At 45.4% G+C, this 23,372-nt stretch overlaps 1 protein-coding gene across 3 annotated transcripts in view; it reads right to left on the bottom strand.

Annotated features, from left to right (window-relative positions):
- TRMT1L (tRNA methyltransferase 1 like) overlaps window positions 1–23,372 on the bottom strand; it is a 52,546-nt gene that overhangs the window by 17,000 nt on the left and 12,174 nt on the right. For 2 of the 3 annotated variants that reach the window (XM_045027099.1, XM_045027097.1), the window contains exons 2-7: window positions 15,119–15,271; window positions 13,793–13,903; window positions 11,820–11,933; window positions 10,142–10,206; window positions 7,148–7,277; window positions 314–437 (exon numbers count right to left, since the gene is read on the bottom strand). In XM_045027099.1, coding sequence (XP_044883034.1) covers window positions 314–437; window positions 7,148–7,277; window positions 10,142–10,206; window positions 11,820–11,933; window positions 13,793–13,903; window positions 15,119–15,248 — 674 coding nt within the window. In that variant the 5' untranslated portion in view covers window positions 15,249–15,271. The remainder of the gene's footprint in view (window positions 1–313; window positions 438–7,147; window positions 7,278–10,141; window positions 10,207–11,819; window positions 11,934–13,792; window positions 13,904–15,118; window positions 15,272–23,372) is intronic. The other variant, XM_045027098.1, reaches the window with a different exon arrangement.

Here is a 23,372-nt window from a genome sequence, read left to right as displayed (position 1 = left end):
TAAGTTCAGACCCCCCTCCTTCCCCGCATCTCTCTCACTCACTGAAAGCAAACAGCAGCTGTTTCCTTTTTTCTCACAGACCAGATAAGCAGCCGCTCACCGAAACGGACCCCAACTCCCAGCAGTATATAAGGAAGATAGTTCAGTGAGCAAAATTAGAAAAGCATCAAAATGGAGCCTTCCTATATTGGGCACCTTATTTTATTGCTTGAAAAATGTTATTCCTCTAGACATCATAGTGGGCTGTTTACTGGGATAATTTTTTTTATGTGAGAGCATTTTCATTGCAACCTCTCCCCACTACCCCCCTCACCTGTTGAGTTTCATTTTGGGATTAAAATAGGAATCTGATTTCTGAGGTGTGGAGTAGTTAGGAAGAACTTGTACATCTGTGTCTGCCTCTTTCAGCACTTCATGAGAAGACTTAGGAGCAGGGGCTAAAAAATATTTTAGGGGAGGAAAGGAGAGAGTTAATGATAATTTGTGAGTATTTGTACATTTTATAAAATTCAAAAAAGATCTCTCAATGATTAGGGCCCCAATCCCACTGATACATAACAATGTTAACACATGGAAACCAGCCTATTACCATTTGGTGTCAGGAAAGGAGATCACAGCTAGTTTAAATTCAGGACATTGGCAGACTTGGGGCCAAATTCTACCCTGATTTACACCCTGTAAAATGCCATAGTTTCATCATATCAAATTTCTTTCTTAGATTTACACCCCTTCAAGAACTCGTTCAAGTTGAATAGTATGAGATGCTGCAGGAAATACATTCTCTCATAACAAAAAATACCACTGAGCTTGTGATAGTTCTCCAGTCACTTCTTGATAACTAAAAAGCCAGAAGGGCTCAAGTCAGTCCAGGATTTCAGAGGCCTTCATTTTTACCTGAAAAATTCAGAATAGTTTCTGAAACAAACCATTACTCTCCTAGAGGCAGAGAATTGGCTATATACTCTGAACCTTGCAAATCTACCCTCTCTGGCAGTATCACTGAAGACAGGCTTTCTATTCTGCATGCTTAAACATAGAATACTGCCATTCCATTAGAATCATACTAACAGAGAATTAGAGAGAGAATGTATCCATGTGCTGTGTACTCCCTCTACTGCCTTGATCCAGTCGGGACAAGTGAGGCGTCACACAAATAAGGTTTTTTTGTATCTCTGTCTAGGTACTATATATCATGGGGATGAGGACCATATAAATGCCTCCTACATATGTACTGCTTAGATATTTATATAATTCTCCCCAACCATCCATAAAATATTGGAATCAAATCTTTCATTTTTAATACAAATTGATTAGACTTAACCAACAGGACTACATTATAGAGAACTGAAAAGGGGAAAGGAGCAAAGAGCAAGTACTTCACAATTTATACTGTGATTTCCATTTGTCAATCTCAAAATTATACAGGTATGGAAGTAGTATCTCCATTTTGTAGATGGGGGGGAAAGTGACCATAAAAGTTCAGAGATTGATCCAAGGCCGATAATTAGTGAGAGGATTTGGGAATAAAACCCAGATTTTTTAACTCCCAATCCCATACTCAGTTGATTAGATCACCTTTCCCCCTAAATGAAGAGTGTGTGTGTGTATATAGAATCATATGCATGTGTGGTGGTGGGGAAAATGACAGGTTCACTTTCTACAATGACCTGTTCATATGGCAGCAGCAGAATGGGAGCTACCTTTAATTTTACGTGCCCTTCACGTGGCAGTGGTAGAGAGGACAGAATAGAAGATGGATGAAGAGGACAGAGAGGAGCAGAACTGCATATCTTATGAATTAGAAGAGTAGTAACTGTTGTTCTTGGAGTAATGGTCCCCTATATGTATTCCAAATGCAGGTGCACATGCATGCCATGCACCAGAGCCAGAAGTTTTAGAGCAGCAGTGTCCATTGACCCACACAGCAACCTTAGGTTGCCATGTGCTCCATGTGAGGTTATAGGAGTTTGTGTGGGGTGACGTAACCTCAGTTTCCTCTTACAACGTGATTGGAGTCAGAATCCTCTCTTGGTGCTTGTGCACTCTACGAGAATGACGGTCCATTGTAGGTAGATAGTGAGTTCTGGTTCTTTCTTTCCATACTTCTGTAAATACATTAGTTTAGTTAGTTTATATAGTAGCCCCTTACAGGTCCTGTCCTGACCCATTCGGGGGAATATGCCCCATGTTCTGGGGTTCAAGAACTGCGCCTCTTGCCCTCACTCGTTCTCCGTGAGCAACAAGCACATGTGCTGCCTCTACTGCTTGGGCAAAACACACTTTGTCACCCGCTGCGATATCTGCAAATCCTTTCCATCAAGGACCTGCAATGCTTGTCTTCAGCGCCTCTGCAAGTTCTTCATGGTGGAAGCACTCCAGCCTCATGCAGTGTCTGATCCCAGACCATTCGTGCAGGTGGTGCATTGCCCATCACTGGCGGTAAGTGCCCTGCCCTCGACTTCACACCTGGATCCATCAGCACCACCAAAACATGAGAAAGCACACAAGGATAGTCACAAGTGCTCTCTCAAACACTGCAGCAGGTCCCCATCGCAGACTGCTGAGCCACACTCTGTTTCCTCCCCAAGATGGGTTTGGTCGGATGAGATGTCATGTGATGGCCCTGCAGGGCCACCCCCTAAGCCAGGGGGGGCAAGGAAAAGCAGAGGCGAGACCTGCCAGCTCCTGTGAGGAGCAAGGTCCCAACAGCCTGCCTGTGCATGCTACTCAGCCATGGCAGCACTCTCCAGGCTGTGCTCTGCATACCCCTGCTCAGCGTGGCAGAGGATGGGATGTGCCCTAGCCACCAGGCCAGATGGATCCACTGGTCTCCTTGTCCCATCTTGAGCTGCTGTACCTGCCCTCATTGCTTCTTTCGGCCTCTTGGCCACCTTCACCAGTGGTTGAGTCACTCCTCCTCAGCTGCGACACACCCCTGGCGATCGCGGTACCGCCCGCACTGCTGGAGGCTTCTTCGGACTCGGAGGGCTTCTCAGCGGAAGAGATGTCCTTCTTCCCAGTCTCTCGGCATAATGCGGACTCTCAGGCTCACATGCCTTTTCCAGCTCCCTATGCTCTGGGCTCACCTGGGTGGTACCGGTATCCATGGGGCCTGCAGTACCATTAAGACCTGGCCTCATGGCATCACTGGCCCACGTGGGACCCCTATCACTGCCCGTACCCACCGTCAGTAGCCTCAGACCAGAACCACCTTAGCCCCTCTGCTGGCTCCAATGGTCTCAGATCCGGAAGAGGACCCAATGCTTGATCCGGTACCGCCGGCTATGACAGCAGCCTTCTTCTCTCCAGATGAGGCCCTGATCCCTCAACACTCTTGCCTCCTGACGATCCCCACCAGTACCAGGAGCTGGTACAGAGCATGGCCTTTGAGTTGGTGTAGCGGGGCAGTAACCCCACTCCTGCCCTGAAGGGGTCAAAAGCCAGCCCTTGGAGAGGGCTGGGGCTGAGAGAGAAAACCCTAGGCTGATAGGGAAACAGCCCCAGATGAGCCACGCCCCAATCAGGCTGCAGCTGACCCTTATGAGGGCAGTGGACTGGGGAGCAGACAGTCTCTCTCTGCCTTCAGAGAGAGAGAGGCTGCTGGGAAGCTCAGGGTGCCTAGAGTGAGGCAGGGCTGGGGAGTTCCAGGCTGGCAACTCCCCAGGCTGCAGGGCCTTGTCCAAGGCCCCATAGAGGTACTGGGTTGCAGAGAAAGGCAGCAGGTCCAAAAACCCCTTGTCTGTGATGAGTGGCTTATACTGCAGTCTGCCCCAGGGAGCGGGGGCTAGTTGGTGACTGGCAGTAGCCTATGACTGAGGCGAGGTGGGGATAGGGGGATGGGGGTTCCCCGGGAAGGAGAGACCCCGAGAGTGGGGGGGTTACTGCCAGGGGAAGCACCCCAGATAACGTGGCACCAGAGTCCAGGGAGCGACGCGGAGGCCCAGCAGCAGTGGGACACTGGCCTGCAGAGGGTGCTCCAAGGCTGGAAAATGAGCTAATTCCCAGGACACCAGCAGGAGGCGCCGCAGGGGTGAGTCCCACATTGCTACACTTGGGCATCGCCCTGGAAGAGGTCCAAGACCAACTGGACCAGTTGTTAGACATTCTCCAGCCCCGGGGCCTGACACACGTAGCTCTGCCCATTCACAACGCTGTTCTACAACCTGTGCCTGCACACCCAAGAGAGCAGAAGGCAGGTACTTCGTACCAGCTAAGGGGGGCGGAAGTTGTTTTCCCACCCCCCTCTGGCCTCAATGGTCATGCACATGGCCATGGAATGGGCACACCAGCACTCCAACTCTTACTCACACACACACACACAGCGGTGAAATGCCTGGACCTCCTGGCTTGCAAACTCTACTCCGCAGCCCTTCAATTCCACTTTTCTAACTATCAAGCTCTGCTAGTGAAGTACACTTTCAATAATTATACTAAGCTAGTGGAGTTCTTGGAGGACATCATGCAGACCAAGGTCCAGCGATTCCAGGCCTTGCTGGATGAGGGCTGCCTGGGGCCAAGTCAGCCTCCAGGCTGCGGAGGATGCGGTAGACATGTCCTCCTGCTCCCTGGCCACAGGGGTGGCAATAAGGCATGCATGTGACCACCTCCACCTCCGTGGTGGACGTATGCTACCATGAGATCTGCCATGCGGCAACATGGTGCTCTGTCCACACCTTCACAGCCATTGACCAGTGGGCGGCTGCTGACGCCACCATAGGCCGTGCTGTCCTGCAACAGGCCTTACCAATTGCGTCCTTGCACCCACCTCCGGAGCTGATCACTGTTCCATACTCACCTGCATTTGGAATACATATAGGGACCATCACTCTAAGGAGAAGAGGAGGTTACTTACCTGTAACTGGAGGATCTTTGAGATGTGTAGTCCCTATTTATATTCCAATACCCACTCACCTTCCTCTGCTGCAGACTCTCTATGCTATGGTAAGACAGAGACTGAGGGTGTGTCACCCCACAAGGCCTTTTATAACCTTGCCTGGAGCACATGACGACATAAGGCAGCTGTATGGGTCAACAGGCATTGCTGCTGAAAAGCTTCCGGCTCTGGTGCATGGAGAGCCTGGGCACCCACATTTGGCATACAAATAGGGATCAGACATCTCAAAGAACCTCCAGTTACAGGTAAGTAACCTCTTCCTTTAATAACTTGCAAAAATAAAGTACCTGAAATCTTGTGCTAAATTATCTTTCTTTAAAATGAGTGAGTCCTTCCAATAATATAATTCGCTTTTACAGTTTAGCTTCTATCAGACCAAAAGATTAGTGCATATAATTTATGGGGATTTGCAATAGGATTCTGATTTACTGAATTAAATGAGCAACCTACCATCTACACTTTTATCAACATGCTGTAGAACTGAAGACAGTCAGCTGGTTTCAATATTCCATATTTATGCACTTCAAACAATTCAGCATTTTAGTATTCTATCTGAACTTGATTTATACTCGGGATTGATTTCAAAAATAAATGGATGCTGTCAAAATAGGGAGGCATGAAATTTGCCACGCCAGTTTTGTTTTACGGGTACTGTCTCTCACTATCTGTGCCATTCTTTTGAAAAGGTTGGGTATTGACATTTCCAAGATTATCAAGCTAATTGCAAAATAATGATGTTTTTTATGAGCAAAAAACAGAGCTGTCGCCTGATCTATTAATTGTATATTAATTATATCAATCACTTAAGAATTCTTAATTAACACTCTGAGGTTTGGTAGATTCTTGTCCCAACATTATTACAATTATTTTTCTGATGGGAACCCTGACGTGCACGGTTGCAACACTCTCAGTTGGGAAAAGCCTTTTGAATTTGCAGTAGTTTTACCAACACAATTAGGAAAGTCAAACACCTCCAACCCAACAACATAGATAGAGATAATACAGAATGTGTGTCTGAGCAGCCATATACTCACACCATCCCTTGCAAAAGGACCTGAAGTGTCATCCTCTCCATCATCATCATCACCACCTCCAGTGATGGTCATCCTGGGATCTCCCAAGAGTTACATTTCCCAAGGGACACAGACCAGGATATAACTTTTAGAATGTGTTACATTGACACTACTATACCTAATGCATATTCAGTAAGAGCTTCTTCCCTTTTGTGTTTCCTCACCCTACTAATGTTGGGGTGCTTTTCTCCCATAGGTTACTTGGCCTTTTACCTCAAGCTTATTAGCATATACATCAATTAGGTACCATGGCTCTCTTGTGTCAGATGTCTGCTGACGTTCCTAACTTAAAATATCCCATCTAGCTGGTATAAACTAGCATCTTGTGGTTATCTGTCAGCAGTTGAGTCATTACAGTGTTCCATCTTGTGATATCTTATGATCTAGGGCAGCAGTTCTCAGCCAGGGGTTCATGGGCCCCTTAGGGGCCTCCAAGCCGGGCCAGCATTAGACTTGCTGGGGCACAGGGCAGAAAGCCAAAGCTCCACTGCATGGGGCTGAAACCCAGGTGCCTGAGCTTCACCACCTGGGGCTGAAGCTGAAGCCTGAACAATGTAGTTTCGTGGGGGCACCTGTGGTACACGGCCCCAGGCAAGTGCCCTGCTTGCTATGCTCTAATACCAGCCCTGGCTTTTATATGCAGAAAACCAGTTATTGTGGCACAGGTGAGCCAAGCAGTTTTTATAGCATGTGTGGGGTGGGGGAGAGAGAGGAGTCTCATAAAGAAAGATTCAGAACCTCTGATCTAGGGTTACTCCTGATTAACTGCATATGCTAAAGCTTTTGGGCCTTATGCCTTGTTTAGCTAAGCTATTGTCTTTCAGGCCTGAGGCCTGTAAGCTCATTGCTTTACTAGCTTTCTTATGCCTATGCCTTACCTAGCAAATACCTAAATGTATAGGCTACAAAGCGAGAGGGCAGAGCAGAGGGTAAACACTACAAACTCAGCACGCCAGCCTTTTGGGGTTATCCAAGCAAAAAGGTCAGATTAACAGTTTGGCAACCTTTATTATGAAGGATAGATTTCTCTTTTTTAAAATTTCCTCCTAACCCTGAGCAAACTTACTTTTGGCACAGGCTTACTTTTGACAGTCCCTTGAACATATAGCCCAGGTATAACACACAATGCACTGTGTAAAGGATCCATTTACAAATAAAGCAGGAACATTAAATAATTTACCTGCAATATACCTGGACTCAGTTTCTCCTTTGTTCACGTGGCGCTTAATATGCCCTATCATGTCAGTTCTTCGTGTAATGGTTGCAGAACAGATGATGCAGTGATAATGGGCTCCCAGCTTCGTAGAGCTCTGTAAAAGAGTCAGTGTAGTTTTAAAATACAGTCAGACAAAGTGAGTGAAGTAACACCTGTGCAGCGTTGCTGCTGTAGTGCTTTAGTGAAGATTTTGCCACATGGGAGCTTCTCCTGTCGGTGTAGTTAATCTATCTCCATGGGAAGTGGTAGCTGTCTACATTGGAGGTTAGATTAGTATAACTACGTCACTCAGGGGTGTGGATTTTTCACACCCAAGTGATGTAATTATACCCATGTATGTTTGTAGTGTAGACCTGACCTGATGTCACAGCTAAATTCAAGGTGGAACGGATTGTTTAGCATAAATAGTTAACACATATTGTAAGACACCACTCAAGGTGAAGTGGTGCGTTAACACCTCTACAATCATTAGACAAAAAAGGGACGTTAGTGGGTTACAGATTGTTGTAATAAACCATAAATTCAGTGTCCTTATTCAGTCCATGATTTTTAGTGTCTAGCAAAGTTACGAATTTAAGCTTCCAGGCTCATTTTTTTTAAAGTGTTATACAAGTTTCCTTTGAGGATGAGGACTGAGAGTGACTGGATATGGAGTGATTACTTTGTGAAAAGTATTTATCCACAGTTGATAGTGTCTTTTTTCTCTTTTATCATTTTTCTGTGCTAGTTCATTGGAAAGCGCATAAATTGTCTTGTTTCACTCATATAGTTGTTGGGGCATTTAGTGCACTGGGTTTGGTACACTATGTAGTGATAGGCATGTGTAGGACCCATGGATTTTGCAGGGTGTGTTGGGGGCAGGGAGTAAAGATTATCACAGCAGTGGAAATGCGTCTACAGGTTTTATATCTGTTGTTATGAAAGGGTCTTCCAATTTGAGTTGGTGTGTCCTGGTCTGTGGGGAGATTGCTTTGGATAGTGAAGTTGGGGTGTTGTTGGAAGGCCAGAAGAAGGGGTTCAGGACCTGTTTCTTTCAGGATGTGGTTCCAAATAGGTATGCATTGAAATTATTTATTGATATCCCACAGGGGTTCGAGTGTGGCGTGGTAGGTGACAACTAGGGGTGTGCAGTTGGAGGGTTCCCCAAATCCCCCATATTGAAGCAAGATCTCTTGGGATATTGGAGCGGCCCATTCAGTGATGTGATCTACTTCTCTAGTGGAGCATCCTTGTTTGGTGAAGGCCGTTTTAAATGTGCTAAAGTGTATATCCCAGACTTTCTCCTCCAAGCATATTCTGTGGCATTGGACGGCCTGGCTGTAGACAATAGATTTCTTGTTGTGTTTGGGGTGGTTACTGGATCTGTCAAGGCAAGTGTGATTATCCATGGGTTTCTTGTACATAGTGGTCTATAAATACTAAAAATCATGGACTTAATAGAGATGCTTGATTTATGGTTTACTACAACAATCTGTAACCCCCCAAGTCCTCTTTTTCCATCCTATGGCTGCAAAGGTGTTAACCGACCACTTTCCCTTGAATGGTCTTTTACAATATGTGTTGACTATTTAGGCTAAAGAATCTGTTCCACCTTGTATTTAGCTGTGACACTCTGAGTATGATTCTCAGACCTGAAGAAGAACTCTGAGGGCATGGCTACACTTGCAAGTTAGAGCGCATTAAAGCAGCCCCAGGCGTCCTAACTCCCAACCCGTCCACTCAGGGCATGGCTACACTTGCAGATGTAGAGTGCTTTGAGTTAAACCAGCCTTTTAGAGTGCAGTAGGGAAAGTGCTGCAGTCTGTCCACACTGCCAGCGCTCTGGCGTGGCCACACTAGCAGCTCTTGCAAGGGCCACAGAGAGCAGTGCATTGTGGTAGCTATCCCAGCATGCAAGTGGCTGCAACGTGCTTTTCAAATGGAGGGGTGGGGTGGAGTGTGACAGGGAGTGTGTTGTGTGTGTATGTGGAGGGAGAGAGAGTGGGTTTTTGGAGGTTGAGAGCATGTCAGCTGACACACTCTCAGCACCCCAAAAACCCACTCTCTCTCCCAGCACATACACACAACACACTCCCTGTCACACTCCACCCCACCCCCCACATTTGAAAAGCACATTACAGCCACTTGAACCCTGGGATAGCTACCACAATGCACTGCTCTTTGTGGCATTGCAAAAGCCGCTGATGTGGCCACGTGAGTGCACTTCCAGCTGAGAGTGTTTAACTCACAGCACTCTACATCTGCAAGTGTAGCCATGCCCTAAGTAACCTTTGAAAGATTTGTGTCTTCCACCAACAGAAGCTGGTCCAATAAAAAATATGACCTCACCCACCGTGTGTCTCTAATATCCTGGGACCAACATGGCTACAGCACTTTTAGAATACAGCAACAGACCTAAATTGGAATTGAACCTGAGTTAGATAATCTTAAAAAAAAAAAAAAGCTGCGTGTGGCCAAAGGGTTCTGGACTGGAGACTGCAGACAAAAGTATGTCCACAGAAAAGATGTAGCATGGGAAGTGACAGTACTGGCTTCCTCCATACTACTGCCCCTCTCAACCTGACCCAAAAAGATCACTTCTAGGGGTCAAAAGGGTACAGTACATTTATTTTGTATGTCTACTAAGTTTTCGGCCTCTCCTGTGACTGCAAACAAGGTTGCTGATTAGTCCAAAATGTGGTACTATTTTATCTGATGTGGACATCTGTCCATGGGGAACAGGACTGAGACCACCAAATCCATTACACATACCATAGGCCATTCAACTAACATCAGAAAGGTTTAATTCTCACCACCTAAAGGTCTTGGCTGAATTTGAATTGGGGACCATAAGGTTCTGCATCCCATTACAGAAAACAACATATGTTTGAAGACTACATTGAAACACTTCACAAAAGTTCTTCTTAGTTTCCCCTTTTTTATAGAGTAAATGAGCATATGTGATCTAGTATTTGTTACCTGGTCTCCAATGAGGTTTGGCTTCACTGGGCGACAAGGTAAGTGACAGATGCACATTCTGTATCCTAGAAAACAAACTAGCTCTTGTCAACTTACAGTATGATAAATACATAGTACATAATTATCATATATCATAAGCAATTTGGAGGTAAGGATTATCTTATTTGTTACTTGTCAGTACAATTGTAATGGGACCTTGATTGAGCACCTTAGGTGCTTCTACAATACAAATAAATAATAAGAGTAAATAATAGCATCTACTTATTCTGGTACATATATCCTATCAATGCAGAGAAGCTTCTGCTGTTAAACTTTAATACAAAAAATATCACTGTCAGGCACTCAGGTCCCAGAACTGTACTAGGTAGTTGTTAGGACTTGAAACATCTACCTGACTAGTAACCTTTTCAAAAGCATCTAAACATCTTAGGCTCCTAAGTTCCATTTTCAAAAGTGACTTTTAACCACTTAGGCTCCCAAGTCCTATAGATTTCAAATAAGACATAGGCTCCTTCATGTCTAAGGGTATGTCTATACTACACACTGGATCAACGGGCAGAGATCGATCCAGCGGGGATTAATGTATCGCATCTAGTCTAGACGCGAGAAATCAACCCCGAAGTGCTCTCCTGTCGACTCCTGTACTCCACCAGGCTGAGAGGTGCAGGCGGAGTTGATGGGGGAGCGCCAGCAGTCGACTCACCACAGTGAAGACACTGCGGTGAGTAGATCTAAGTACGTCGACTTCAGCTATGTTATTCATGTAGCTGAAGTTGCATAATTTAGATGGATTCTGCCATGCAGTGTAGACCAGGCCTAAGTTATCCTTGAATCTGGGACTTAAGAGCTTTGGAAAATTTTACCCACAGCCTACTAATCAAGTGAAAATACCTGTGCTGTGAACACCACAAAAGCCTTGACTGCAATTTAAACAAATAAAACACTTGTGTACTGTATGCAAATATAATACTGCCAAACAACTTTCCATATGATAAACTTTAAAATGTAACCTACTGTGTCTCCTTATTGGCACCTTGTTCCCCCACCCCGCCCAGCCCTGTCCTCTGGTGGGGCTGCTGCTGTGGTACACAGAGGGAGGACAGATACGCAGCTCCATGGAAGGGCAGGGGGCAGGGCTGGGGGTTCTGCTCCTTTCCCCGCTGCGGTTCCCGGGAGACCACTGCCACAAAGTCTCTGGTGCAGCAGGAGGAGCCCTGGGCTGGGCAGTGAGGAATCACATGGAGGGCCACGTGGGGAGGTCACGTGCTCCCCTTTGCTGGTTCCCCCCCCCAATAAGAAATGGATTTTTCTTGCACCACTGATTAGGTGTATAAACAAACTCACATTAAGGTGAAATATCCACAGATATTTCCTGATATTAATATTAAAAACTCATTTAGCATATCCATGTAGCAATTTTAAAATTAGTCAGAAAAATAATGAAATATGCAGATTTTGACTTGTGCTATAAACATTAAGTTTAAAGAGGAACATACCATTGGCTCTGATTTAGGGTCAGGATCTAGAAGTCTTTATGTGCGTGAAACTCCCACTGCTTCAATGGGAATTTTAAATGCATGGGGGGACTACAGAATTGGGCTCTACGCTTCCACTTAATCTTATGCTGTACTTTGTTCCATAAAATATAAGCAATCTATTCAAGTATAAAAGACTTTACCTTCAAATTCAACAGAAACCTTCCAATGCAAATTCTGAAGGTGGCGATGGAGCTTATGACTATAGCAAGCTTTGAATTTCTCTTCAGGACACAGTGGACAAGGTTTCTTTCCAGCTGAAAATTCATATAAGAACAAAACAAGGAGATATAAGCAGACTAGAATTGTATATGCTACTATATATTGGTATAAATTTCCATACATATAACTAATGCATATTTGAGACAAAACATTATTTTCCTCCACATCTAGTACAGGTAGAATTGTGTTTTTGTATAATAAAAGATTAAACTCTGTAAATTCAGACATATTTAAGTTTATAATCCCAAAATGCCATTCATGCAGGTATCATATGCTCCTTTAAAACATTCAACAACGTTTTCTAAGTTTTGTTTTATTCATGATGTTCTATCTACTTGTTGCCTCTTGTCTTATACTTAGATTGTTAGCTCCTTGGGGCAGGGGCCATCTTTTTGTTGTGTGTTTGTAGAGCAGTTAGCACAGTGAGGATCCTGATCCATGACTGGAGCTTCCTAAGCACTACCACAATACAAATAAATAATAATTATTTCAACCCAATCCACTCTCAGTGAATTTCTCATCAAATAATATTTCAAAGCGTGGCTAATGTCATTTACACAGTCATTTTTCTGACGTGTTCTTACTCAACTGATCTTCTCTCTGTGTATTCAGACTCGTATCTAGTTACTGGCAAACTAAGTTTTTGCTTCTTTTTACTCATGAGCCAGGTAAATACAGATTCAGGAGCATGAGTTAGATATTTCTGGCATAAACATCAATCAGAGAATTACACAATTCTAACTATACAACTTTTGCTATTATTGATGCACAAGGCAGAAAGAACCCAGTTTGACTTTCAGTTTCCAGGTTGAGTTTACCAAGCTGGGAGATGGGGGGAAATTTTACTTGTAAATTTCAACAGGAAATCATTGAGACACAATACCTATCTAGCCCCGCAGTGCCATTTCCCTCGTTTCAGAGTAACTACACTTCAAACAAAATCTTTTAAAAAACACATTCATGACGTTTAGTGCTAGAGTCTGCTTTCTCTCTCTCTGCTGAATCTCCAAAACAAACTTTCAGACACGACTCTTAAATCCCTTCTTTAAAATAAATCATTTTCTGTAGTCAACGTTAAAGCAACAATTCTAGAAACGTCAAAGTCAGGGATGTGATAATCAATTTGTATAAGAATCCACTGGTATTGAAGGATTCTGAATAATTTAAATGCCACCCTGAAATAAAATCCAGCTTTCAGAGTCATATTTTGCTCTGATATATGATTCATACATGCAACTGTGCATGTCCTTGGTGCTGAGTTCTGTGACTGGATGCTGAATGATCAATCAGGCAGAATTTAGTAGCTTCCATTTTGACTTTGGACAGCACAGGATGAATGAGAAGCATCTTGTAGCATGAAAGCCTTTTAATAAAATATGTGTCTTATCATATTCATTGTACATAGATGATGGAATTTAACAGCTACAAGGTAACAGATACAAGTAAAAATGCTTTGAGGCAAGCCAGACAGTGAAATAACAGCTGCAAAGAGGTCAACTATTCAAATAATAATCCTATTCTTTTAATTTCAAACAACATATGTATTTACCAAGGAAAATATTGATCACCCTTCTGGCATGACACTAGAAAACAATGTTAGAGTATAACTTCTAGCTGTAGGCCAACAGTGTAACACAATTTCTTAGCTGTATATGTTCATTACAGTATTGATGCTACTATACTGAGAGAAAAACAAACAAAAATGGAGCCACTGGGGCCTTTCCTATGTCATTAAGAACGGGATACATGGAGTGGGAACTGATGTTGCTAAAAGGTAAGGGGGAATAGTAAGCAATATTTTTAAAAAAACTTCCAAACTTGAAGACTCAAACACTCGACTACAAAGAAAAATGACAATATTTTAAAAATACATTAAAAAGAAGAATGTAAATACCTGCAACATGTTGATCTGTGTTCTGGGATACAGTCGATGTAAACTCACCTTCACTCAGGTCAGCTAGTTTCTCTAGATCAGCAAGCTGTCTTTGAATTGAAATATGTTTCTCTAAAAGTTAGAGATTTTTAAGTTAAACACTTCTACTTTCACATTCCATTTATTTTTCAGTTCATATTGTTCTTCTGTCAGCCACTTCAATTCTAATGCTAGCTGAATCTTATGCCAGCTGGAATAATATTTTGCATTCTTCATCTTTCAAACTTAAATCTGAGGAAAGTGCTATAGTCAGAATGGAATAACTTATCTGAATTCCTACATGTTCCAGATTTATTTATTTTTGTTTTTTAAAGATATTCTAAAAGCTAAACTGAAGAATTTCATACAATGTTTACATCTTATATTTGTGGATTCTTCACTGATGCCATTCTATAGATTGAGAGCACCATATTCACATCATGAAAAATGTGGTATGCAAATACAAAATTGTCCTATGAGGTGTTTGGCAAGACTAGCATATCATAGATACACCTTTCTATATTAGTACAATGTGCCATGGTTTATTAATACAACCATGGCACATTATACACCTCAGATCCTTCATCCATTTCTGGGCTGGTTTTTTTGGCAGGGTTGAGATTAACTCCCTCTAAAATTGCTTTCAAATGCTCACAACTTCTCTTGCTTTTACTAAATTCGGCACCATTCCTTACTGACAGATAACCAGTTTGGCTGTTGCCTTTACATACTGTATTGCGCGGCTCTGACACAGGAGACGCAGTTTCAGAATAATACTTGACTTTATAGTGGTTTTCCGCTTTTAAAACCTTTTAAAAACCTTAAACTTCACAGTACCTTATGAGGAAAGGAAACTGAAGCAGGGATTAAATTACGTGCCCAAGGCCAGGGAGCTCGTAAGTGTTGGAGCTGGGATTACAACCCAGAAATTTCTAGCTCCCAGTTCTGTGCTCAGATACAATGCCTTTCTCTAGTCACTGTCATGTATCTGAACCAAGAGAATGAAAAAGGTGGCACTTTCAGTTACAATATGGATGCAGACCCCAGCTCTTTCAACAACATGACTTGTTTTATGCTCCTGTGTCAGTAAGCGCCTTAGAAGAGATTTCTAGAAATGATACAGGGGAAAATGCTAGCTCAGATGAAAAACATCTGAAATCCAGGGCATCGGGGGAGTACAGCCTTTTCTGTGTATATGTATATATTTGTGGCTGAAACAGAACCTGGAGCACAACCTGTACTAAGAATCACGTCTCACATCCTTTCCCCCTCCCCTACTACAAAGATTTCTGAAGTTTGTTAGCAAACCTCTTGGAGAATCAGATGAGGCATCCAAAATAGTACTATCAGTCTCCCTTATAGATTCTTGTTCAGTTCTTTCCTCTTTGTTTTTCATTTCTGCTTCAGACATATACACATCTAGTTTGTTGTTATCCATTTTTCCAGACACAACCACACCATCTTTAAAAAAAAAAATCAGAAACCAATTAGTTTGTTTATATAACATTTGCATGATGTATTAATTATGGTTTCAGTTTCCCATTCTTTCCCGCTACATATCATGCAAAAAGGATTGCAATGACTTTGGAGAGAGGAGCTGTTTAATCACCATGTCAGAGAATAATTCAGGATACCTACATCTCATTCTTGAAAAACAGCCAGGAAAATTTATTACCTCCAACAGAAAAGTCTATTCACCCACCCTAATCATGGAGAGTCTGATGTTAATGAAATATTTATATTTCACTTGCTTGTCAAAAATTAAGTTACTTGTCCTGGGCAAGTAGAATTTTACAAAACTGACATAGGTTATTAAACGAAATTTGGATAATCAAAATCATTCCTTTGGACCGAGGACTCATGGTATGTTTACACTGCAAGTGAAGATGTGATCATAGCATATGTAGGCATACCTGTGCTAGCATTAGTCTAAATAGTATGCGTAATAGCAGCAGCAATGATATAGCAGGACGGGCTTCAGCATGGTCTAGCAACCAGAGTACAAGCACATTGGAGACTGGTGTCTGTACTCTGGTTGATAAGCTGTGCTGCTATGTCTACACTACTATTGTTACTCACATTTAGCTAGAGTCAAATAAGCATAGGCATGCCTACCTGTGCTACAGTCACACCTTTATCTGCAGTGCAGACATACCCTCAAACTAGATGGTTCTAATCTAGGCAAAAATGTTGTAATGTGGTGACATAATTTCTCTCTCCTCCATTGCATTTTCTTTAAGATAGGAGCTACAAGATATTACAGAGATAGGAGAGACATCTGCTATAAATGGGGATTCCCTTTTAAACTGCTGTTTATTTTTCAAAACCATTTTTATAGTTTCTAGGATCCAAAAGAAGAAAACATTCCTTTGGAATTTAGGATCTGTGGCCAAAAGAATACAATGAAGCACTTGGAGAAAATACAGACGATGAAGTAAATTTTACTTTCTGGCAGATGGCAGAGCCTAAGATGTGTGCACAGGGAATGAAAACAGAGACAGAAAACCCCTGTCAGACCAGAAACACATAAAGCAGACAAAAATAAGGTATCCAAACTACAGGAATCTATTTTAAAATATAGCTAATAAAAGTTTAGAACACTGGATGTTTGGACAATTGATCAGCAAAAAAAAATAAATCACAATTTAATATTAGTACTTAATACTCTAAAATAACACATGTAGAGGAATGCAGGGGGGAGGGGAGAGGGCATGGGAGATGGAGGCCAAGAAATGAATGTAGAGTCTGATGGGAGAGGCTCAGGGTCCAAACTCTCTGGGCTAGCCTAATAATGATAAATGATCATGAATGGCGGGTATAATAGGCCAGAGAAGGCTATGATCACATCTTCACTTGCAGTCTAGATATAGCCCTGCCCCTTCTCCAAGCCCCCACTGTCTGCTGCTGCCTGCCTGCTGTTGCTTGCTGCATCCCTCCTCCCTAGCACCCTGGCCTGGCGTGGCTGGCATGGTGGCTTGGGGTGGCCGGTGGCTCAGCCCAGCACTCGGTGGGGTCGGGGGACGGCTCGACCCTGCGTGGCCGTGGCTGGGGTGGGCAGACTGTGGGGCTCCTGCAGTCACAGGAGGGGGCCTCAGGGTCCTCCTGTTATGGGGGTGGGGTCGGGGCTCTGGTGTGCGGCGGGAGGGGCAGGGCCTCGGGCAGAAGGGGCACAGCCAACAGGCTAGACTCCCTAAAGCGAGGGTTCACCCGCCACCCATGTAAATAATAACTGTTTGCAAGTGGTAGAAGCCAGTTATTCATGAAGAATTGGAATCTCTCTCAAAGTCCTATTACTTAGCAGCCAGCTTTTGTAAGTGGAGAGTACACAGGCAAAGGGAAAGATTCTAGCTACTTGCGGACAAATTCTTATATTGTTTATCAATTAAATAAACAGAGGGGGAATGGAGGAGAAATTCCATCAAATTCAAATGAGATATGACTAAATGTGTTATGTGTGCTAAAACTGATTTAGTCTTCATGTCTAAACTGCTAAAAACCAAAATAATTAGGAACTGGTACAATTATGTAGTCAGTTTGTGCAGCAGTAGAAGCAGTATTTGAATGCTGGAACTGAACTGCAAAACTGAGAGGATGAATTGTTTGAGCTTTCAGGATAAAAGTACAGATTACTGCACTCAAAAAAAATATACAATATGATACACCAAAATAAATGATTAAGAAAGGCTTAATTAGCTTAGAAGTGGAGCATTTAATTTGTTGTAAACTGTTAGGAACTGCATTGTCAGACAGAGTTAAGACAACTATCGGAACTGGTGCAACTTCCTATCCAAAGTGGGGACAAACTGGTTCAGACTGCATTGGATCTGCCAGAGCTGAGCAGAAGACCATCGGTAGTCATTTACAACAACATAAAGCAAATGTAAAGTAAAGGTTTGTTCAGACTAATTTTTAGGCCTGACGTCAAGAGGGTCACAGCGCTTTTCGGACCAGTTCGTTCCCCCTGAATCTGAGTTGCTGTTGCTGCTGCCGCCAGTCCATGGGCTCAGCATGGTAGCAGCTGGTTGTGCCACTGCCAGTGGCTGCATTCATAGAATCATAGAATCTCAGGGTTGGAAGGGACCTCAGGAGGTCATCTAGTCCAACCCCCTGCTCAAAGCCATTCTCTGCTCCTGCCATCTGCTGCCTGTTGCTGAACTGTAAGAGGTGCTGCAGCTCCTCAGTAGGCACACTCACAGTGCAGCAAAATGGTGGTAGCAGGCTGGAGCGGGGCATGCAGCTGCCACTATGCTGATCCCTCGAGCATGAGGAGGGTCAACTAAACCCATCAGAGTCCAATTGTTTTCCCACCTGATCCGACACTTGCAGTTGGGTCCCATCCAGTTCAGGTCAAGTTGCATGGCTCTAGCATAAACCACTAACTCTGAAAAATAGGATTTTGCACTAACTTTGTGCTTATGTAAATTACTACATGCATATGTAAACTGATTTAGAGGGGAAGTGGAGGCAGATATAAATATATAAAGCAAATAGAAGAAACGGGAAGTTGATAGTAATGAATATAAATCAGAAGCTAGGAATTGTAGAAAATTAAAAAGAAAAGCAAAGGGACACATGGAGAAATCTGTGGCCCCCAGAGTTCAGGACAATAAGATGAGTTTTTGAGTATATTAGGAACAAAAATAATCCTAAATTTCGTACTGGAAGTGTGCTCGGAGGTGGGGTGCTCTTAACTGCACAGCATTAGTGTGGAATGTAAATTCTTCAGGGAGGTGCTTCTCCCAGCTTGTGCCCCTGGGGCAGGGAGTCGGTATTTTGTATGTGAACAGAGACAGGGTGATTAATATAAGAAAGGGCTGGTAATTAAATTAAAGATCTGGAAGTCATTAGATAAACCTGTAAAACAGGAATTCTACTGCAGGGGGTGGGGGTGTTGAAGAAATCCCCACCCCCTGAGTCTGTTAGGGACTCAGAAGAAATACAGCCAAGCCCTCTAAGCCAAGTTTATATTCTTTAAAGAGGGAGATGTGAGGGACGTGGGTGAAAAGAAGGGGCCAAAACCTAGGGATGGGATAGCTGTGGTATACAGAAGTTCCCACTCTACCTGTGGTACTTATGTGGCCACATCACCGTAGTATCTGAGCGTCTCACATCACAGCCCCTTGGTGAAGTAGAGCAGTGCTGTTATCCCCACTGTACAGATGGGGCACAGGGGCACAGAGAGACTAAAGGCCAGATTTTCAAAGGTATTTAGGCACCTAGAGGGATTTTCAAAGCACCTAGAAGGTTAGATGCTTTGTACTCCCCACTAGATGCCTAGATGCATCTTTGGGTGCCTAAAAACCTATGAAACCCTGTCCCTAAGGTCAAACAGGAATCTATGGGGGGAGTAGAACTCAGGGCTAGCTCCCTATCCACTGTACCAGACTATCCCTCTGCTGCATGCTACAAAAAAGAAGGCTCTGATAGATGGGAGCAAAACCAAGGCTAGTTCTCGGAGACTCCAGCAATTGGTCCCAGGTGATTGGGAAGGATATCATGGTTGACAGTATGAAAAGCAGCATAGTGGTAAGAAAGAAAGAAGAGACTCAGATGAGAGGGGTGGCAGGTTCTGCCCCAGGCTGGGTTGCAGAGCAATGCCTGCTGTGCAATTTTAGATTTTAACTGAAATATTTTGTTTTGTCATTTTTTAATCAGAGTTAGAGAAAAGGAAGGAATGAAAAAGTGTCGTTTGAGTATCAGATATGTTTATGCCTCAAATTCTTAGGGTTTCAGCTGTATTCAGGCGAATTGCAGAACAAATAAGAGAAATTGCATCCATAAAGTTGACGATTATTGTCATGATTTGTATAATTCTCTGGGCACTATCTGTGTGTGTAGCACTGCTCAGACTATGCCAGAAAATGTAGTTCTTGAGCCAATGTGTATGAGATGTGTAACTCTGGATAAGATGGCTCAGATATTTAGGTATGAAGTGTATAGTTATTAACTAAATGTCATCACATGTTCACTGTGATTTTAATGTCTATGAATGGAGGCGCTGATGGCAATAGAAGTTTTACTTGATTAAGGACTGGAAGATGGACCCTCCAACGTTCTTTCAAGTGGAAGAGCTGCCAAGAGCTCCTGTGTCTGTTTATTTTCCCTTCCTGCCTGCAGTGGCCCTGATATACCTTAAAAGTCTCAATTTTTTTCTCAACTTTAAAATGTGGAATTTTCTTGGTGTTTGGTTTTAAATATTCTCCTATGAAAACTACAACAGAATGACTGTAGTGTTGTGTTTAAGACCTTCTGGAAAGTAATTAGCCTTTAAACGAAAGTGAAAGCAGTGTTGCCAACTCTCATGATTTTGTCATGAGTGTCATGATAATTATTGTTTTCCTTAAAGTCCCAGCTCCTGGAGTTAAGTGAATATGTGATGATTTCAGCCTTCTTTCTTAAAGAAAAAACAAGTTTCCAGCCCTCGTGGCTGTGGAGAAAGCGTCAAAATGTTAACCTGGTGCACCCTCAAGACTCAAAAAGCCAAAAACTAATAAAAAGAACACCAAATCTATTATTTTACATAATATTATTTTAAAGCCAATCTCATGGTTTTTTGTGAGCCTGACTCACGATTTTGGAACATTTGGGTTTGGCAATACTGTGAAAGTGACTTGGGAGTGTGTTTAAAATCAGATTCTAGTTTATTATTTGTAGTGGGGGTAATGTCCCGAGGTGCAGTTTAAACTCAGTCTAAACTCCTTGCCCTAGTAGGATGATTCCAAAAGTTAAATGATCTATTCCAAGCTTGGTGAACTGCAAAAAGTGATAGAAAGTAATCTAGATTTTCTAGTATCAGAGGTGTCAAGTATCAGAGGGGTAGCCGTGTTAGTCTGGTTCTGTAGAAGCAGCAAAGAATCCTGTGGCACCTTATAGACTAACAGATGTTTTTGCAGCATGAGCTTTCGTGGGTGAATACCCACTTCTTCTACTTGCATCCGAAGAAGTGGGTATTCACCCACGAAAGCTCATGCTGCAAAAACATCTGTTAGTCTATAACAGGGGTCTCAAACTCAAATGACCCCGAGGGCCGCATGAGGACTAGTGCATTGGCCCGAGGGCCGCATCACTGACACGCCCCCTTGCTGCCCCTGGCCCCACCCCCAATCCACCCCTTCCATGAGGCCCCGCCCCTGCCCTGTCTCTTCTCCACCTCCTCCCCTAAGCGCGCGCAGTTTTAATAAATATATACACTCAGTAATGCACCTCACTCAAAGGACAAAACACGCACTTAGATTTACTGCCTAAGGCTCTGGGAGGGAGTTTGGGTGGGGGAGGGGGTCTGGATGCAGGCTCTGTGCTCGATGCAGGCTCCAGGCTGCGGCAGGGGGTGGGGGTGCAGGCTTTGGGACGGAGTTTGGGGATAGGAGGGAGTGCAGGGGTGAGGGCTGTGGGGCTGAGGGTGAGAGGTACATGATGCAGGAGGGGGCTCAGGGCTAGGGAAGAGGGTTGGGCTGTGGGGTGAGGGCTGTGGATGAGGGGTTCATGATGCGAGGGGCTCAGGGCTAGGGAAGAGGGTTGGGCTGTGGGGTGAGGGCTGTGGATGAGGGGTTCATGATGCGAGGGGGCTGAGGGCTAGGGAAGAGGTTTGGAGTGTGGGGTGAGGGCTGTGGATGAGGGGTTCATGATGTGGGGGCGCTCAGGGCTGGGGCAGAGGATTAGGGTGCGGGGGGATGAGGGGTTCATGATGTGGGGGCGCTCAGGGCTGGGGCAGAGGATTAGGGTGCGGGGGGATGAGGGCTCTGGCTGGGGCTGAGGATTAGGGTGCAGGGGGATGAGGGCTCTGGCTGGGGCTGAGGATTAGGGTGCAGGGGGATGAGGGGTTCATGATGTGGGGGTGCTCAGGGCTGGGGCTGAGGATTAGGGTGCGGGGGGAATGAGGGCTCTGGCTGGGGCTGAGGATTAGGGTGCAGGGGGATGAGGGGTTCATGATGTGGGGGTGCTCAGGGCTGGGGCTGAGGATTAGGGTGCGGGGGGAATGAGGGCTCTGGCTGGGGCTGAGGGTTTGGGGTTGGAGAGGCTCAGGGTAAGGGCAGCCTGCCTTGCCAGTACTGGCGGAGGGCAGGCACTAGGACCCTGCGGCAGCAGACAGCAAATCTGCTGGGAGCCCTCCGGGCAGCAGGCAGGGGAGAGGCGCGCTGCGTTCTGTCAGGCAGGGACGCAACACAACGCGGCGGAGGGGGGGGAACACGCGGAGGGGGGGTGGCAGGCGGGGGCTGGGACCTGCTCCAGGCAGGGTCGCGGCGGCGGGGGGAGACCTGCGGTGGCCGGGGCCGATCCAGGCAGGACCGGGGGGGGGGGGGGGGGCAGGAAGAGACCCAGCTCCAACTATTGCTGGAGCAGGGCGCCCAGCCCTGAATATTGCTGGGGCCCGGGCCCCACACAAGTATATAACCTGCCGCCCATGCCCCCCGGCCCAGCCCCGGCGGGTCTCGCTTCCCTTCCCCCGGCCCGGCCCCGGCGGGTCTCGCTTCCCTTCCCCCCCCCCCCAGCCCGGCCCCGGCGGGTCCCGCTTCCCTTCCCCCGGCCCGGCCCCGGCGGGTCTCGCTTCCCTCCCCCACCCCCCGGCCCGGCCGGTCTCGCTTCCCTTCCCCCGGCCCGGCCCCGGCAGGTCTCGCTTCCCTTCCCCTGGCCCGGCCCCGGCGGGTCCCGCTTCCCTCCCCCCCCCCCCGGCCCGGCGGGTCTCGCTTCCCTTCCCCCCCCCCCCACGGCCCGGCCCCGGCGGGTCCCGCTTTCCCCCCCCCGTTACCCGAGCGCGTCTCCGGCGAGGCCTGAGCTTCGTCCCGCTCAGAGCCGCGTGGTGAGGGGGCGGGGCTGTGAGCTCCATGCCGAGCGCAGCGCTCAGCCCAGAGCTCCCAGCCCCGCCCCCTCCCCACGCGGCTCGGATCGGGGCGGGGCTCAGGCGCTCGGACGGAGACTCGGCGCTCTATGCGCCGAGGCTCCAGGAGAGGGGCGGAGGCGGGAGCCTCCGCTTTTCTCTTGGGGGCCCCTGCGGAGCTCCCCTGGGGAGCTCCGCGGGCCGCATGTTTGAGACCCCTGGTCTATAAGGTGCCACAGGATTCTTTGCTGCTAGTATCAGAGGGGTAGCCGTGTTAGTCTGGATCTGTAAAAAGCAACAATGAGTCCTGTAGCACCTTAAAGACTAACAGATGTATTGGAGCATGAGCTTTCATGGGGGAAACATCAGACGCATGATTTTCTACAATTGTTTCAATTGTTGTATTCAAGATTTAGTAACAAAGTAAGAATATACATTACAATTTTAAACCTAACCAGTGACCCTTAAGTGAATTGACATGAAGTTGAATCATAGAATAATTGAGTATCAGGGTTGGAAGGGACCTCAGGAGATCATCTAGTCCAACCCCCTGCTCAAAGCAGGACCAGTCCCCAACTAAATCATCCCAGCCAGGATTTTGTCAAGCCTGACCTTAAAAACTTCTAAGGAAGGAGATTCTACCACCTCCTTAGGTAACCCATTCCAGTGCTTCACCACCCTCCTAGTGAAAAAGTGTCGGAACATGTTAGTATTAGAGCTGATTGGATCTAATATATTTTATTTTCT

This window comes from Mauremys mutica, chromosome 8, assembly GCF_020497125.1.
Source record: "Mauremys mutica isolate MM-2020 ecotype Southern chromosome 8, ASM2049712v1, whole genome shotgun sequence".
Lineage (NCBI taxonomy): Eukaryota > Metazoa > Chordata > Testudines > Geoemydidae > Mauremys > Mauremys mutica.
Note: the sequence above shows the minus strand (reverse complement) of the source record. Positions and strands in the feature narration are given on the sequence as shown.